This window comes from Oncorhynchus mykiss, chromosome 13 (genome assembly GCF_057628025.1).
Source record: "Oncorhynchus mykiss isolate SJ-2025 chromosome 13, ASM5762802v1, whole genome shotgun sequence".
In the NCBI taxonomy this organism is placed as follows: Eukaryota; Metazoa; Chordata; class Actinopteri; order Salmoniformes; family Salmonidae; genus Oncorhynchus; species Oncorhynchus mykiss.
Window position 1 is genome coordinate 23,795,233 of NC_143034.1, and position 18,149 is coordinate 23,813,381.

General features: G+C 44.9%; 1 protein-coding gene across 4 annotated transcripts in view; it reads left to right on the top strand.

Moving 5' to 3' along the window:
• LOC110487292 (girdin) overlaps positions 1–17,823 on the top strand; it is a 31,009-nt gene extending 13,186 nt beyond the window's left edge. The window contains exons 11-29 of one of the 4 annotated variants that reach the window (XM_036940399.2): positions 133–279; positions 626–770; positions 1,018–1,202; positions 1,380–1,887; positions 2,191–2,464; positions 4,308–4,434; positions 4,748–4,878; positions 5,129–5,270; positions 5,434–5,607; positions 7,487–7,648; positions 8,083–8,360; positions 10,331–10,474; positions 10,718–10,904; positions 11,632–11,777; positions 12,688–12,780; positions 12,955–13,187; positions 14,924–15,169; positions 15,469–15,534; positions 15,960–17,823. In XM_036940399.2, coding sequence (XP_036796294.2) covers positions 133–279; positions 626–770; positions 1,018–1,202; positions 1,380–1,887; positions 2,191–2,464; positions 4,308–4,434; positions 4,748–4,878; positions 5,129–5,270; positions 5,434–5,607; positions 7,487–7,648; positions 8,083–8,360; positions 10,331–10,474; positions 10,718–10,904; positions 11,632–11,777; positions 12,688–12,780; positions 12,955–13,187; positions 14,924–15,169; positions 15,469–15,534; positions 15,960–17,140 — 4,569 coding nt within the window. In that variant the 3' untranslated portion in view covers positions 17,141–17,823. Of the gene's footprint in view, positions 1–132; positions 280–625; positions 771–1,017; positions 1,203–1,379; positions 1,888–2,190; positions 2,465–4,307; positions 4,435–4,747; positions 4,879–5,128; positions 5,271–5,433; positions 5,608–7,486; positions 7,649–8,082; positions 8,361–10,330; positions 10,475–10,717; positions 10,905–11,631; positions 11,778–12,687; positions 12,781–12,954; positions 13,188–14,923; positions 15,170–15,468; positions 15,535–15,959 lie in introns of those variants that run through there. The other 3 variants (XM_090195808.1, XM_036940400.2, XM_090195809.1) reach the window with 3 other exon arrangements.
• Positions 17,824–18,149: the final 326 nt, after the last annotated feature.

Below are 18,149 nucleotides of genomic sequence, written 5' to 3' on the forward strand. Positions count from 1 at the left end.
AAAACTTAGCTAGATCTCAAACAATACTTCACGTATTTCATCATTTACCAATTGACATTAATCTGCTGTTATCATGTACCCGACAGGGGTTTCTTTGTTTGTAACAGCCTTGATTTGTATCTCATCTTGTAGGAGCTGAAGGAGGATAACTCTGTGTTGCTGGAGACCAAGGCTGTACTGCAGCAGCAGCTGGAGGGGTGGAGGGCCCGCTCTGATAAACTACACCAGCTAGAGAAACACAGTCTGCTGCTCAACGTCAGGGTCCACGTCATGGAACAGGTAGAAAACATGGAGTATTATGCAGTGGATTACATGTATGTAAACGGTGGTCAATATCAACATTGAGGGGAAACAGGTTAAAGGTTAAGGGAAGGATGGGAAAGGGACTGGTCTTAGTGCAGGGGAGGATGTGTATTGGAAGATACATGCGATGGAACAGGTTGATGGACAAAGAGGATCATACATGCTTGGATTATGTTGGGGACATGTGTGTGCCGTGGTCAAAAGGTCATACGTTCAACGAAGATCAGATCGAGAAATAGGAAGTTGAATATCTTTAGAATAACAACGTCATCTCCCCCTCGTCCTCTCTCTCTCTCTCTCTCTCTCTCTCGGCCCTTCCCAGGAGAAGGAGGTGGACAGGAGGCGCATGGAGGAGCTGCAGGAGGAGAACCTGGCCCTGGAGCTGGCCCAGAGAAGGAGCATGGAGGAGTCACAGCACCTGGGATGGGAGCTGGAGCAGCTGTCCAGGAGCCCCGACAACTCACAGGGTAAAGGCTGACAGACTCTTTCTACCCACTTCCTCTGCCCTGTGGGAGCTGTGGTTCTTATGGGAAGAAAAGTGACATGTGAAATATCATTCTAACGTTATGGGCTATTCTATATGGCACAAAAAGGATAACTTCAAATAGATTATTCAGTCAGTCAGTCATTATCTCACCTGTCTGTTCACAGTGGAGGTTATGTAACAGCTAGTTCGTATTCCTGTCATCCTTTCGGTCTGATGGTTGTGTTCAGGTCAGAAGTCTCTGGGTGAGGAGGTGGTTGACGGGACCAGGAGTCGTCTGCTGAGGCTGGAGAGAGAGAACCAAAGCCTGCTCAGGACCATAGAGGAACTGAGAGCTGCTGACCTCAGCCTGGGACCGCAGCACAACCATAACCATGAGCACACGCGGAGGGACGGCCAGCGACCCAAGAACACGGTAACTAGCCAGGGACCACGACACAAACATGAACACAATAGCCACACACAGCTGCTCAGGGAGCACACATACAACCATCAACCCACACATTCGGATTCCCGGCGACTCTATTGAACTATAGCAGTGAACGGTGCTATTTCCATGTGAAAATCTTGGTCGTGTTTCCTTGTTTATTAGGCTGAGGTGGTTAGAGAGTACCTTGGCAGTTTAGACAACACCTCCTGGGAGCAGTCTGAATTGGTCATCAAAGAGGATTGTGACATTGACATAGACACATCACATCACAGGGACCCAAAATGCAACGGAGTGTCGGATGACCTAGAGGGAGAGATTGACCGACTGGAGAGAGAGAGCGAGACCCTCAAGGAGAAGATGGATCTTCAGAAGCAAGAGAAAGGCCAACTCGAAGACGGAGAGTCTTGCGATCTGAGTGACCCCATGGCTGACCTGGAAGCAGAAGCTAAAGACAACACCCGCAATCTCCTTCAACCAGGCGCTTCAGTGTCTCTGACTCGTGATACCTCACCCTGCTCTAAGAACAAGAGTCCACGTCGGGAGAACAGAAGCACGGGGCTGCAGACGAGGGCTTCCTCTTCATCCACGAAGCACACAGAGCGTCTGGAAGCGAAGTGTAGAGCCCTGGACACAGAGAACCAGCGGCTTCAGGCTGCCCTGGACAACACAGGTTGGTCTTCTGGGAGAATGTTGTGGTACTGCTGTCTCTTTGTAGCGTTTGGCTCTGTTGCGTTAGATACAGGGGCATTGAATGGGCAATGTGATGCTCTTTATTTGTTCAGGGATCCATTTGCTTGTTGATTTTTGTGCTCTGTATGCCAGCTAACCTAATAATTGATGATTGGTGATGAATTATTTTTATTTTTTTATCCACCTACCCACGCGCATGCCCATCCATCCATCCATCCATCCAACCACCTATCCATCCACCCCACCTCCACACCCTTCCATCCATACATCCACTCACCTCCAGGCCGGAAGCTCCATCGGCTGGAGGCCGAGGTCCACGAGCTGGAGGCTGAGAACCAGAACCTGCAGGCTGGGCTGGAGGAGCTGAGGATCTCCTCGCGGCGCATGGAGCAGCTAGGTCAGGAGAAGCAGACCCTGGAGCAGGAGGCTTCTTGCCTGGAGAGAGACAAGAGGAGGCTGGAGAAGGAGAACCGCAGGCTGAGGCAACAGGCAGAGATCCAGGACTCTACCCTGGACGGGAGCAACCTGAGGGTGGCTAGTCTGGAGAGAGAGAACAGGTATGATGCTAATGGTCACCATGGTATGATCGGGGTGCTAGCAACGTCAGGGTTGTGGGTTTGATTCTCGCTAGGATCACATGTACAGTTGAAACTGGAAGTGTACATACACCAACTACTTTTAAACTCAGTTTTTCACAATTCCTGCCATTTAATCCGAGTAAAAATTCCCTGTCTTAGGTCAGTTAGGATCACCACTTTATTTTAGGAATGTTAAATGTCAGAATAATAGTTGAAAGAATGATTTATTTCAGCTTTTATTTATTTAATCACATTTCCAGTGGGTCAGAAGTTTACATACACTCAATTAGTATTTGGTAGCATTGCCTTTAAATTGTTTAACTTGGGTCAAATGTTTCAGGTAGCCTTCCACAAGCTTCCCACAATAAGTTGGGTGAATTTTGGCCCATGCCTCCTGACAGAGCTGGTATGACTGAGTCAGGTTTGTAGGCCTCCTTGCTCGCACACACTTTTTCAGTTCTGCCCACAAATTTTCTATAGGATTGAGGTCAGGGCTTTGTGATGGCCACTCCAATACCTTGACTTTGTTGTACTAAGCCATTTTGCCACAACTTTGGAAGTATGCTTGGGGTCATTGTTCATTTGGAAGACCCATTTGCAACAAAGCTATAACTGACTGATGTCTTCACTATATCTACAGAATTTTCCTCCCTCATGATTCCATCTATTTTGTGAAGTGCACCAGTCCCTCCTGCAACAAAGCACCCCCACAACAAGTTGATGCTGCCACCCCCGTGCTTCACGGTTGGGATGGTGTTCTTCGGCTTGCAAGCCTCCCGCTTTTTCCTCCAAACGTAACGATGGTCATTATAGCCAAACAGTTCCATTTTTGTTTCATCAGACTAGAGGACATTTCTCCAAAAAGTACGATCTTTGTCCACATGTGCAGTTGCAAACCGTAGTCTGGCTTTTTTATGGTGGTTTTAGAGCAGTGGCTTCTTCCCTGCTGAGCGGCCTTTCAGGTTACGTCGATATAGGACTTGTTTTACTGTGGATATAGATACTTTTGTACCGGTTTCCTCCAGCATCTTCACAAGGTCCTTTGCTGTTGTTCTGGGATTTATTTGCACTTTTCGCACCAAAGTACATTAACCTCTAGGAGACAGAACGCATCTCCTTCCTGAGCGGTATGGCGGCTGCGTGGTCCCATGGTGTTTATACTTGCGTACTATTGTTTGTACAGATGAACGTGGTACCTTCAGGCGTTTGGAAATTGCTCCCAAGGATGAACCAGATTTGTGCAGGTCTACAATTTTTTTTCTGAGGTCTTGGCTGATTTCTTTAGATTTTCCCATGATGTCAAGCAAAGAGGCACTGAGTTTGTAGGTAGGCCTTGGAATACATCCACAGGTACACCTCCAATTGACCCAGATGATGACAAATAGCCTATCAGAAGCTTCTAAAGCCATGACATCATTTTCTGGAATTTTCCAAGCTGTTTAAAGGCACAGTCAACTTAGTGTATGTAAACCTCTGACCCACTGGAATTGTGATACAGTGAATTATAAGTGAAATAATCTGTTTGTAAACCATTTTTGGAAAAATTACTTTTGTCATGCTCAAAGTAGATGTCCTAACAGACTTGCCAAAACAAGAGTTTGTTAACAAGAAATTTGTGGTGTGGTTGAAAAACAAGTTTTAATGAATACAACCTAAGTGTATGTAAACTTCTGACTTCAACTGTATAAAAAAGTATGCACTCGTATACAAATGTATCTAATATACAATATAATATACACAAATGTGTGCCCTGACTGTACTGTAAATTGCTTTGGATTAAAGCATCTGATAAATGGTTTATATTTCTATGAAATTATAACAGGGGGATGGGGAAGGAGGTGGAGAGGCTGAAGGAGGTGGAGGAGAGGGTCAAGGGGCTGGAGAGGGATAACAGAGAGCTGGCCAAGCAGGGAGCGATCAACCAGAGGGCCCTGGTCACCCTGAGAGAGGTGAAGCCACTCAGATCAGCATTAGCTTCTTATGTGTGATACTCATGTATTTCAGTGTGCCTGACATGACAGATTTGTACTTTTCCTTATGGAAAAATCAAGATAAGTGAGCTTGAAGTCGTGGAGATTTAGATCACATGTCATAAATATATATATATATAAATTGTTTTTGATTTAACAGCTCTCTGATAAAGAGGTAATTGATAAATAAGTAATTGGTCACAAGAGCTTTACATGGCAGCAAGAGGAGTCACTGAACTGAAATATGTGATGATACAAAAAGCGGATATGTCTGACCGTCGTTCCTCTGTAGGAGTTGGTGAGTGACAAGCTGAAGACCCAGCAGAGGGAGAATGAGCTGGAGAGGCTGGCCCACGAGCTGGAGATGAGAGTCCTCAACCAGGACACATCACCACAGAGTGACGAGGAAACTCCAGACAACAGGTAAAACACTGGACACAGCGAGGTTCATGCAACTGATTTAGTCTACCCCCCACAAACCAGGGTTAGGTGATAGTTACACAAATCTTCAATTAAGTTTGAATGGCTGTGTTATACATATGACAATAGATTGGTGAGTTATTTCTCAAGGAAATCAATTACAATCAGTGACAAAATACAGAAAAATATGTCTACTTTTCCCTCCCCCACGTGTTGTTCTAAATCCCCCTTTATTTTATTTCCCTCTCCCCAGTAGGTTCAAGATGTTGGAGTCTGAGCTGGAGTCGTCTCTGAAGAGGTCCCTGCAGATCAAAGAAGACAAGATGGCTGCCGTTGAGGCTCGTCTGCAGGAGTCCTCCACCCTCAACCAGCAGCTACGTCAAGAGCTCAAGACTGTGAGTCTGGCCTAAAGTTCCTCGGTTTCAAAGGGAAACTATACCTTGTCTACATTCATTCACTTTTAAATTGGAATTCTTTGTCAAAGCATATTGAAGTCCGAAGTTGAAAAATGGCCTCGCTCAGTAGCAATATCTGACCTTTGATCTTGACCCCCTACAGGTACGTCTGAACTACGAAGCCCTGCTGCAGAGGGAGGAGGAGGAGCATGCGGCCCGTAGCCCCACCCCTCAGAGGGAGAGTGACAGGGCGGTAAGCGAATGGCAGTGGGAGAGCCAGGAGGCCACCAGGGAGCTGCTGAGGGTCAAGGACCGCCTCATCGAGGTGGAGAGGAACGTGAGTGGAGAACTTTGTGTCATCATGTTGTGACTAAGCACTAAATTTGATGCTCTTAGCCTGGTTCCTCTCTAGGTTTCTTCCTAGGTTTTGGCCTTTCTAGGGAGTTTTTCCTAGCCACCGTGCTTCTTCACCTGCATTGCTTGCTGTTTGGGGTTTTAGGCTGGGTTTCTGTACAGCACTTTGAGATATCAGCTGATGTACGAAGGGCTATATAAAAATAAATTTGATTTGATTGATCTTATTTCAATTTGTATATTTTCTGACATGCATCTGCCTTGTTTAAAGGCCTCCCAATAATGATTATGGGATGATAGAAATCAAACCTACTTTACATTTTAGTCATTTAGCAGACGCTTCATTATTTCATTACATTACATTGTCACGTTAATACAAATGCTATCCATCTCAACTAGAGGTCGACCGACTAATCGGAATGGCCGATTAATTAGGGCCGATATCAAGTTTTCATAACAGCCGGAAATCTATTTTTTTTAATATATTTTTTTACACCTTTATTTAATCTTTATTTAACTAGGCAAGTCAGTTAAGAACACATTCTTATTTTCAATGACGGCCTAGGAACGGTGTGTTAACTGCCTCGTTCAGATTTTCACATTGTCAGCTCGGGGATCCAATCTTGCAACCTTACCGTTAACCTATCCAACGCATAACGACCTGCCTCTCTCTCGTTGCACTCCACAAGGAGACTGCCTGTTACGCGAATGCAGCAATCCAAGGTAAGTTGCTAGCTAGCATTAAACTTATCTTATAAAAAACAATCAATCAATCATAATCACTAGTTAACTACACATGGTTGATGATATTACTAGATATTATCTAGCGTGTCCTGCGTTGCATATAATCTGACTGAGCATACAAGTATCTAAGTATCTGACTGAGCGGTGGTAGGCAGAAGCAGGCGCGTAAACATTCATTCAAACAGCACTTTGTTGCGTTTTGCCAGCAGCTCTTCGTTGTGCGTCAAGCATTGAAATGACTATCCAGTTAGTGCGCGCTAATAGTGTTTCAAACTTCACTCGCTCTGAGCCTTGCAGTGGTTGTTTCCTTTGCTCTGCATGGGTAACGCTGATTTGAGGGTGGGTGTTGTCGTTGGTTCGAGCCCAGGGAGGAGCGAGGAGAGGGACGGAAGCTAAACTGTTACACTGGCAATACTAAAGTGCCAATACTAAAGTGCAGGTCGTTCTGCCCCTGAACAAGCAGTTAACCCACTGTTCCTAGGCCGTCATTGAAAATAAGAATTTGTTCTTAACTGACTTGCCTAGTAAAATAAAGGTAAAACATTTTTTTTTTATATAAAAAAAAATAAGAACGTCCAATAGTCAAAGGTTAATGAAATACAAATGGTATAGAGGGAAATAGTCCTATAATTCCTATAATAACTACAACCTAAAATTTCTTACCTGGGAATATTGAAGACTCATGTTAAAAGGAACCACCAGCTTTCATATGTTGTCATGTTCTGAGCAAGGAACTTAAACGTTAGCTTTCTTACATAGCACATATTGCACTTTTACTTTCTTCTCCAACATTTGTTTTTGCATTATTTAAACCAAATTAAAAATGTTTCATTATTTATTTGAGGTTAAATTGATTTTATTGATGTATTATATTAAGTTGAAGTAAGTGTTCATTCAGTATTGTTGTAATTGTCATTATTACAAATAAATAAATAAAAATCGGCCGATTAATCGGTATCGGCTTTTTTGGTCCTCCAATAATCGGTATCGGTATCGGCGTTGAAAAATCATAATCGGTCGACCTCTAATCTCAACCATACTGTTACTATGGATCAACACCAGCTTCACATTTTTTCTATGTATTATTGACTTGTCCCTCTTTTCCCCCCCTACTGCAGAATGCCACACTGCAGGCAGAGCGTCAGGCACTGCAGGCCCAGCTCAGACAGCTGGAGACCCAGTCAGACGGCCTGCAGGCTCAGATCCTGGCCCTGCAGAGACAGACCGCTTCCCTGCAGGAGAACAACACGGCTCTCCAGACACACAACGCTAACCTGCAGGTTAGAGGAGCAACATTCCTGATATACTAATATACTCCTAGTATACTGATAAGATACTCAAAATACAGAAATACCCACACACTGATTTAATGCTTCCAAAATATGAACTTTTTTTTTGAAATTAGTACTTTTATTTTGAAGTTAAATCTGTATGCAGATATCCATTCTGCATTGGATTTATCTTGTTTTTATACCTAGGACAGACCCCACTCAAGTTGCCTCCTATAATGCCATTCTAGTAGAACCTGATACTGTAAGGCTGGTGTTTACTTGAAGCAGTTTGAATGCAACTTTAGTTGATTTGTTAAATGTGAACTATAGAGTCCTTTCATACATGGTATGAGTAGTAGTTCATCTTATACAGTATAAACTCATACCTTTAAATTACAACCTTTTCATGCATAATAATCATCTCCACGCCTATCCATCCACAGGTGGAGAAGTCCACTCTGAACTCCCAGAGTGCATCACTCCTGGCCCAGAACGCTCAGCTCCAATGCCAACAATCCAGCACCGAGGGTGATAAGGAGGTGGCCATGCGTGAGCGAGAGGAGCTGCGCGGCATGCACGACCAGCTCCTGAGGGACCACGAGAGGCTGGCGGCGCTGCACGAGAGACAAGCCATGGACTACGAGGCCCTGATGGGAAAACAGGGCTGTCTGAAGAACGCCCACCGCACTTTGGAGCTGGAGCATAGAACGCTGGAGGACAGGTAGAGGAAGGGGACCAGAGACCATATATCATTGTTCATGATATACAATTTGAATGCTTGAGTAATGGTTGCTTAAATTCCACCTCTCAACATAAAAGTACATTTTTTTTGTGTAGCTATGTTATGTTCTCGTGCAACAATGAGGATGGATATCTGTTGTGCCACCAAGTCAAATGGATCTTGAAAAATCATGTGGATTTTAGAACTACAGTATATACAGTGCCTTGCGAAAGTATTCGCCCCCCTTGAACTTTGCAACCTTTTGCCACATTTCAGGCTTCAAACATAAAGATATAAAACTGTATTTTTTTGTGAAGAATCAACAACAAGTGGGACACAATCATGAAGTGGAACGACATTTATTGAATATTTCAAACTTTTTTAACAAATCAAAAACTGAAAAATTGGGCGTGCAAAATTATTCAGCCCCCTTAAGTTAATACTTTGTAGCGCCACCTTTTGCTGCGATTACAGCTGTAAGTCGCTTGGGGTATATCTCTATCAGTTTTGCACATCAAGAGACTGAAAATGCTTTCCATTCCTCCTTGCAAAACAGCTCGAGCTCAGTGAGGTTGGATGGAGAGCATTTGTGAACAGCAGTTTTCAGTTCTTTCCACAGATTCTCGATTGGATTCAGGTCTGGACTTTGACTTGGCCATTCTAACACCTGGATATGTTTATTTTTGAACCATTCCATTGTAGATTTTGCTTTATGTTTTGGATCATTGTCTTGTTGGAAGACAAATATCCGCCCCAGTCTCAGGTCTTTTGCAGACTCCATCAGGTTTTCTTCCAGAATGGTCCTGTATTTGGCTCCATCCATCTTCCCATCAATTTTAACCATCTTCCCTGTCCCTGCTGAAGAAAAGCAGGCCCAAACCATGATGCTGCCTCCACCATGTTTGACAGTGGGGATGGTGTGTTCAGCTGTGTTGCTTTTACGCCAAACATAACGTTTTGCATTGTTGCCAAAAAGTTCAATTTTGGTTTCATCTGACCAGAGCACCTTCTTCCACATGTTTGGTGTGTCTCCCAGGTGGCTTGTGGCAAACTTTAAACGACACTTTTTATGGATATCTTTAAGAAATGGCTTTCTTCTTGCCACTCTTCCATAAAGGCCAGATTTGTGCAATATACGACTGATTGTTGTCCTATGGACAGAGTCTCCCACCTCAGCTGTAGATCTCTGCAGTTCATCCAGAGTGATCATTGGCCTCTTGGCTGCATCTCTGATCAGTCTTCTCCTTGTATGAGCTGAAAGTTTAGAGGGACAGCCAGGTCTTGGTAGATTTGCAGTGGTCTGATACTCCTTCCATTTCAATATTATCGCTTGCACAGTGCTCCTTGGGATGTTTAAAGCTTGGGAAATCTTTTTGTATCCAAATCCGGCTTTAAACTTCTTCACAACAGTATCTCGGACCTGCCTGGTGTGTTCCTTGTTCTTCATGATGCTCTCTGCGCTTTTAACGGACCTCTGAGACTATCACAGTGCAGGTGCATTTATACGGAGACTTGATTACACACAGGTGGATTGTATTTATCATCATTAGTCATTTAGGTCAACATTGGATCATTCAGAGATCCTCACTGAACTTCTGGAGAGAGTTTGCTGCACTGAAAGTAAAGGGGCTGAATAATTTTGCACGCCCAATTTTTCAGTTTTTGATTTGTTAAAAAAGTTTGAAATATCCAATGAATGTCATTCCACTTCATGATTGTGTCCCACTTGTTGTTGATTCTTCACAAAAACAGTTTTATATCTTTATGTTTGAAGCCTGAAATGTGGCAAAAGGTCGCAAAGTTCAAGGGGGCCGAATACTTTCGCAAGGCACTGTAGGTTCTACCCGTTCATATTTTATCAAAGACACTCATCAATGGCTGTGACACTCATTTCCCATCCATGCAACAACAATGAAAACAGCAACCTAGAGGAAAGCTCTCTAAGTAACCACGATGGTGTGTTGCTGTAGGTACAAATTCCTGCTGCAGCAGAAGGCCAAACTAGAGGGTCTGGAGAAGGCTCTGAGAGAGGAGCAGGACAAGATGTCTGTGGAGAAGGAGCAGCACAGGACCACCGCCTCAGAGTGTCGACAGCTCCGGGATGAGAAGGACTGGTGAGGGGCGCACATAGCATAACATACACACACACACACAGCATCTCCTAAAGATGACAAAGACTCCCTCTACACACAGCATAGCTCACCACACACATAAGCTCACAATAAAGATAGTTACAGGCCGATAGCTTTTACCTAGAATTCAGAGAACTTTGCTTGTCTAACTGTTGTTCTTATCAATATGTTTTCGCCTTACTTTGTCAGACTGTTTCTTCTATGTATATTTCTATGTGCCCCCAGGCTGAACCAGACGTACCGTCAGCTGTTGAAGGATCAGGAGGAGCTCCAGGCGGACCATAAGAACATGAAGACCCTGCTGAACAGCACTAAGCTGGAGCAGACCAAGCTCGAGTCTGACTTCAGCAAGCTCAGAGAGCAGTACCAACAGCTAGACATCACCAGCACCAAGCTTACCAACCAGTGTGAGGTATGAAGGATATATTTAAGCAATAAGGCTCGAGGGGGTTTGGTAAATTACCAATATACCCACGGCTAAGGGCTCTTTCAACGCATGACGCAACGTGGAGTGCCTTGATACAGCCCTTAGCCGTGATATATTGGCCATATACCACAAACCCCCGAGGTGCCTTATTGCTATTATAAACTGGTTACAAACGTAATTAGACCAGTAAAATACCCGTGGTATGCGGTCTGATATACAACAGCTGTCAGCCAATCAAAGTTCAGGGCTCGAACCACCCAGTTTCTAATAATACTTTCACCATCCAGGTTAATTTTAGTTATAATTAAAAATATATTTACCTAAAAGCATCCATTTTAATCAATCAAACTTGATAACATATCCAATATGCTGTACAGTTGAAGGTGTTGTTGATCGTATTGTAATGAAACAGTCGGGGAGTGCGGCTCGAACCCTCCACCTTCTGACCCGAAGCCCAGTGCACCATCGACTGTGCCACAGAAGAATGCTCATGTGGCAAAGTCGATTCTCCACCCTTATTAACCCAGGGTCGTTACAGCATTGCTGGCAAAGTAATTGGATTCTGTATTCCCCAAGCACTATACGAAGAGGCTATGTGAGGATATACGCATTCGCATCTGCTCTCAAAGCAGTTTTAGTGCCAGATTGATGTGTTGTAGTGATTCTATCATTAAAGAAGTAATTGACATATACTATGTGCTCTTGTGTCTAGCTGCTGAGTCAGTTGAAGGGGAACCTGGAGGAGGAGAACCGGCACCTGCTGGACCAGATCCAGACCCTGATGCTGCAGAACCGCACCCTGCTAGAACAGACCATGGAGAGCAAGGACCTGTTCCACGTAGAACAGAGACAGCACATGTAAGGGACCCGTCTATCTGGCTGAAGGCCGAGTCGTAGAGCTTTAACCCCTTGCGGTTAATGGACTGAATTAGAAGTTAACTGAACCAAGTGAAATAGATGTTCTACCACAAGCAGCAGACTCTGTACAGTATATCTGCAGTATATAAGAGCAGAGTTTGTACAATAGTAGCTACAGCCACAGTATAGTTCTTCTCATAATGATCGACTTATGGAATGTATTCACATTATGCTAAAACAATGGGCTTCACATAGGACACAAGGCATTCCAGAGCAGCACAAAACAAAAGGCATTGATTCAGCTATAGAGCACCGTTGCACCAAAAACACAGTGCATCCCATCATATTTAGAGCACCAAAACCACTGGGCCTCTTGAGGTTGACAGAGCATGGATTATTGATGTCGTCTGCCATCTGTAGTGCCAGTTTAGAAAAAAAGTTGGCTGACCTAAAGAAAAATCCTCTCTCTGCTAGTGTAAACGTTGGCCTATATGGAATAAATTCCCCTCCATTTTGAGTTTATCTTCTGGACATATGGGGCATACTAAGCTATGTGTAATATGTAGGAAAGTATGGAAATATAACATTCACATTCTTTTAACTTGGGTCGTATTCATTGCGGCATGCAACGGAAAACGCTTTGCAACGGGAAATGGAAATGAGAGTTCCTTATTGGACGAGTACATGTAGTCCCTCACTGTTTCAGTCCATTTTCTTTCCGTTTGCTGCCTAATAAATACGACCTTGGGGTTTGATGGTGTTTAAAGGTGCCGGGTGCGACAGTGTGACGGTTGAGACAGTTCAGTCAGAGTTTATTCTGAGACGTAAACACACCAGCCATCTTTGCAGCAGCGACACCTCTTCTGTTGATGCTACCTCTCTGTGTTTTTCTCTCTCTCCTCTCTCTCAGAGACAAGCTGAATGAGCTGAGGAGACAGAAGGAGAAGTTGGAGGAGAAGATCATGGACCAGTACAAGTTCTATGACCCCTCACCCCCACGGAGGTACAGTGCCGTTTGGAGAGGAAATCAATTCACTTTGACAGTGACAAGATGTATTAGTTTGGATACAGTATTAGTTAGTTTTACCTGTTTATTTTTAAGACAGTTTTCCCATCAGGGATAATAAAGTGTATCCTATTCTATATCCATTTTAACATATCTATTATATTTCCCGAGGCGTGGGAACTGGATTGCCCTGAAGATGAGGAAGCTGATGAAGCCGAGGAGCCGTGAGCGTTGTGGCCCCGCCTCCTCTTCTGACCACCATCGCTCCCTCACCCCCACACGTTCCGGCTCCTTCGAGGCCCTCCCGCCCACCTCCCCCTCTGCTTCCTGTTGCCAGGACAACGGCTCCTTCGTGGGTTCGGACGGCTCGGGTGGGTCCACCACTTCCCCCCGGAGGAGCAGCAGTGAGTATGACCTCCTTATCCCCTCCCATTGGTCCCGTCTGAGAGCCCTGATAGGCCAGTCAGAAACAGGCTGTCCAATCACCCTCCACCATCACCGCAGGCCCATCCGCCCTGCTACGAGCTATAGGCCAAGAAGAGAGAGCGACAGCTAGGCCCCTTCCCCCGCCACGGCCAACCCCGCAGCCACGGCCATCAGGGATAGAACAGAAAGATTTGGGCGGAGCCAGTTACTGCAGGGAACCTCCCCCAGCCACCACTGATTGGACAGGGAGACAGAAGTCACTCAATTGCTACATCTTTATTTGACGGCCCTACAAGACAGACTCTTCCTATTTGTATCAAGATAGAACCGCCTCCCAGGCTCTTTACACAGAGATCTATGAGAAGGAATAAAAATAATCTGTTGGAAGCTCATCTGTTGCTGTGCCATTGTATAGGAGTCTCCTGGGTAGGAAATCATCATACACACTTGACTTCTCAAGTGGTAAGATGTAGGGCCGCTCTGTCTGTATCTACCCTGTATAGCAGGATAACTCACCTCTGACCCTACGAAGTCCCGGAGCCTGCTGGTTTTCTGTTCTACATAGTAATTAATTGCACACACCTGGTGTCCCAGGTCTAAATCAGTCCCTGATTAGAGGGGAACAATTAAAAAATGCAGTGGAACTGGCTTGGAGGGCCAGAGTGTAGTTTGAGGGCTGTGTAGTATACGTGGGTTTCTATGACAGACAGTGCATGCAGAAACACTTGTTACTTAGTGTTGCACTACGGATGTGTCTGCATGTTTCTTTATGTGGATCCTTCCCTCAATAAGGCCAAACTCGTGTTTTGTCTATTTCTGTCTATCCCCATGTCTGTTTTGTGTGTGTTAACGTGTTCTCCCCCCCCCCCCCCCCCCCTCATCCTCCCCTGTTTCTCCCTCCCCTGTCCCTTGTTGTCCCACACTGTGAAGTGTCCACTCTGAAAATCTTTCCACTTATGAGGAACAGACTGAAGGATAAGGACAAAGTCAAGTCCCTCTTTCGTCGTTCCGTGTGTAAGAAACATGATGGGTCGATGTCTCGTGACTACCTCATCTTGGCTGTGACCTGCCTATTTTCTCATCATTAGCGAACTATTAGCCTGGGTCCCAGATCTGTTTGTGCCATCTTGCCAACTTCTTAGGATTGACAATTCCATACGAAGTTGGCAAGACAGCACAAACAGATCTGGGACCCAGGCTAGTGAGCTATGCTTTACCTTATTCTTTAGTCTACCATTGTTTTAAAGAATGCAGCAGAAATCCTCCGAGACAATACTCATGGAATTACGTGTAGAGTTCTGCAAAGTGTGCAGCTTGGCATCCTTCCTATGATTGAGTTCAGCCAGAATATTGCTATATATTGCAATTTTGATACCCATACCCACTCTTTCTCGCTGTTAGCATAAGCATCCGCCACTCTTCTGTTCTCCATGCCGTTCTGCAGAGTTGCCCAAGAGGTCAGGGGAATGCTGCATTGCAGAACACTGGTACTGCAGAATGTTTTAGTTTCTCAGGACCACATTGCTGGAAGGCAGGAAGACTCTGACGGAGGTTGTGAGGCTTAAACCGTAGTTATTGATCAACGTCATACTTTTCAAGTGAAGCGTGTAGAATCTTCTCTCCTTTGAATGAAAGACAGGAAGGGAAAGAAAACATAGGACTTCCCCATTAACCAGAGGCAACTCAAGTCATCTCTCTCCACCTCCACCCCCAGCCCTGAATGACCTGGACAAACTGAATGACTTGGTGTACCCCTCAACCCTGTCTGAGGACCCTGAGCAGCTAGAGGGGTCAGGGGTCACAAATGACAGATCCAGGAAGGAGTCTATGACCTCATCCATGAGCGACTCCATCTTGTCCATCATCAACCATCAACACCAGCCCACCACCACTCCTTTGTTTTATCCCACCACCACGGCTGCTGCCGCTGCCACTGATGGCAATGAGCGATGTTTGACAGGTAGAGTGATTCCACCATCCATATTACGTCCTTCCATTTGACATCTTCATCTGCTATCTGCTAGTTTTAAGAATCATGCTACAAGGGTACATTTGCCAAGGGGTTTGAGCTACAACGTCTCTATAGGGATGTGTTGCTTCATACATCTGCAATTCCGTTTGCTTGAATGAACACTACCACTTCCCATATGCTTCTCTTGCTTTTAACCTGACCAGTTTGACCGCAAACACCCCCTCGCTCCTGGATACCCCATACAGCGTCGTCTCATTTTCTGTCCCCTGCCATTTTGTGTTGCACAGACAAGGATTGTAATGACAGTGCTGTGGCGGCTGACTTTGACGACGGGGATGAACTACAAAACCGCGGTAAGCAACATCCCGCTAACTCATTATTTGAGGGTTCCCAAATGGCACCCTGTTCAATACACAGTGCACTACTTTTGACCAGAGCCCTATAAAGAGAATAGGGTGCCATTTGGGATGCAGACTAATGTATGCAGGTGTATAAGGAGTTCAAATGAAGAGTAAATCGTGGCCTTTTTTCAAGTGAATCTCTTATTTTGCTCAAAGTAGGCATTATTCTGAACAGCTTGATAATACTGCCCTCTATAGGCAGAAATAATGTTACATGCATTTACTAGCTTGTATTGTCACTTATGCTATGTTTATTTGACATGGAAAATGTTTATAATACACTGTGAAAATGCATACATTTTCCAGACAGTTGTAATCAAGAGTGTAGCCTGCTATTGGTGTAACCTAAAGAGACGTTCTCTCTGCGGTTCCCCCAGGTCTGAATGGCGTGCCGAGCCGTGCCCAGAGCCAGAGCAGTGGAGAGTTCAGCCTCAGCCTAGACAACGAACCCTGGTCCAACGGCAGTAGTCCGGTCCAGCCGCCTCCGTCATCCCGCCGCTCCTCTTCCTCCTGCCTTCCGCCTAGCGATACCTCCACCCCGCGACATACACGGCAGAACCCCTCGCCGAACACACACACACAGCAGCGATCCACTTCCTTAACACACACCAGCAGCAACAAACACAGAGAGAGGGTAGGAGTAAAGAACTCCTCACCTATTGCAATAGCAAACACCCAGGGTTCAGTTCCCTATAGGGGGAGGGAGGTGGGTAGCACCCAGGACCCCTGGCCCAGAAGGAGTGTCCTCAGGAGGTGCGCCAGCGGCAGCAGAGCGCCCCAGCGCCCTTCCGATGGGAATGTCCCCAAAACAGCCGTACTACCTCGATCTGGATTAGGTCTGAACAAAGCTCCGGAGACCATCACCACCCGAGCCTCAGCCATGTCCCCGACCACGGTGCTCTATGTCCAGGGTGAATCTTCCTCTGTGTCTGGGTGTCTCAACTGTTTCTCCACCCCGTTGGGGAAGGAGGCGCGTCTGAGAGGGCCATGGTCTCCTGCCTCTCTACCCCGGGCCAGTAGCGTCATCTCAACAGCCGAGGGTTCCTCACGACGATCCAGTGTCAACAGTGACTCTAGGGTGATGGCGAAGGTAGATCCCTTACCTATCATGGAATCTGATGGGAGCCCGAATCAGGAGACGGACACGGTTAATCAGGTTCAGAACAAGCAGAACAATACAGAAGAACCAGACTCTGATAATCAACCACCACCACCGAGCAAACCCCCCAGAGACCCAGAGGTAGCCACCGATCGGCCCAAATCCACCTGCCAGGAATCCCTCTTCGGTGGCACCCCGTTCAATCTAGACTCTGTCTTCTCAGACACTATCTTTAGCGAGTCGGTAGTCACCACCACTACTAGTAACAACAGCAATAATAACGATAAGAACCAGACTTTCCTCTGTCTGAACCCAGAACTGGAGCGTACCGTCAGTTTCCCACCCCTGAGTCAGGAGTCCACTAACGGCACGGCACTGGGACGCATGGACAATGTACAGAGCCAAAATGGAGGACAAGAAGACTGTGAGAGTAATACTGTGGAAATCACTCCGTGCTGATTGCTGATGACAAGCAGTTTGTAGTTGCATGTATACGGTCCTGTATTGAGTTCTGCAATAAAAACAGGGAGTTGTGGATGTCAGTACCAACATAGTACCAACCATTACCAACGTAGAACTAATCATTACCAATGTAGTACCAACATTGTTTAAAAGAGATGCAAACATAATTATTTCCTATTGTGTTGATGCAATAACTGTTCTTCTTCTTATAGGTGCTTTTGAAGTAGTGATGTTTTGGTTTTAGGCACTTTTCACAAGTCATTATAACTCTGTGTTATACAGTATTATAAGATCTCTGTTTCTGGGCTGAGATTATAGACTGTATATAATGATAAGATGAACTGAAAACATACAAAGACACATTCACATACTACACTTGTTTCTCTAATGTACAGATTTTTTATATTTAGTCCAAATGAAGATATAAATAGAATGTACTTTTAGGGAATAAGTTGTTGTTTTCAAAAAAGCACATCGACAATCTTCCTTTGTTGTTTGACAAAAGTTTTCAGTATTATGTTTTTATTAGTATTTATATAAGTCTGTGTTGATATTTGTGTTTTAATTTGTTGTTAATAGGCCGTGTCAATCTACAAATGCTTAAACTCCCTATTCATATGTACTTTTTGTTGTCCCATACAGTAGATCTAGTTATACACATAAATCCTTCTACCGAAAAACCATAGCTCTCTGTCCAGAGTGTTGATATTACATACAGACTAGTAGACAACATGTACATTACATTACCATGTTAGTTCAGAACGTTGGACATTACAGTGAACTTATAATAACAAACACAATCAGTAATCATCTGATTAGGAAAAACGCACCAATATGGTTCTTCGGGTCATGTGTCATGTCACATATCATGTGGGGACTGAGTTTTTGTTTGGTTTGTTCAGTTTGTTAATTTGTTTGCTTTTCATTGTCTCTGCTTCATTGTCTCTGCTAAAATCCGATACTGAGACTGTCCTCAGTGAAGATGGAACCTTGTAAATGTAAATGT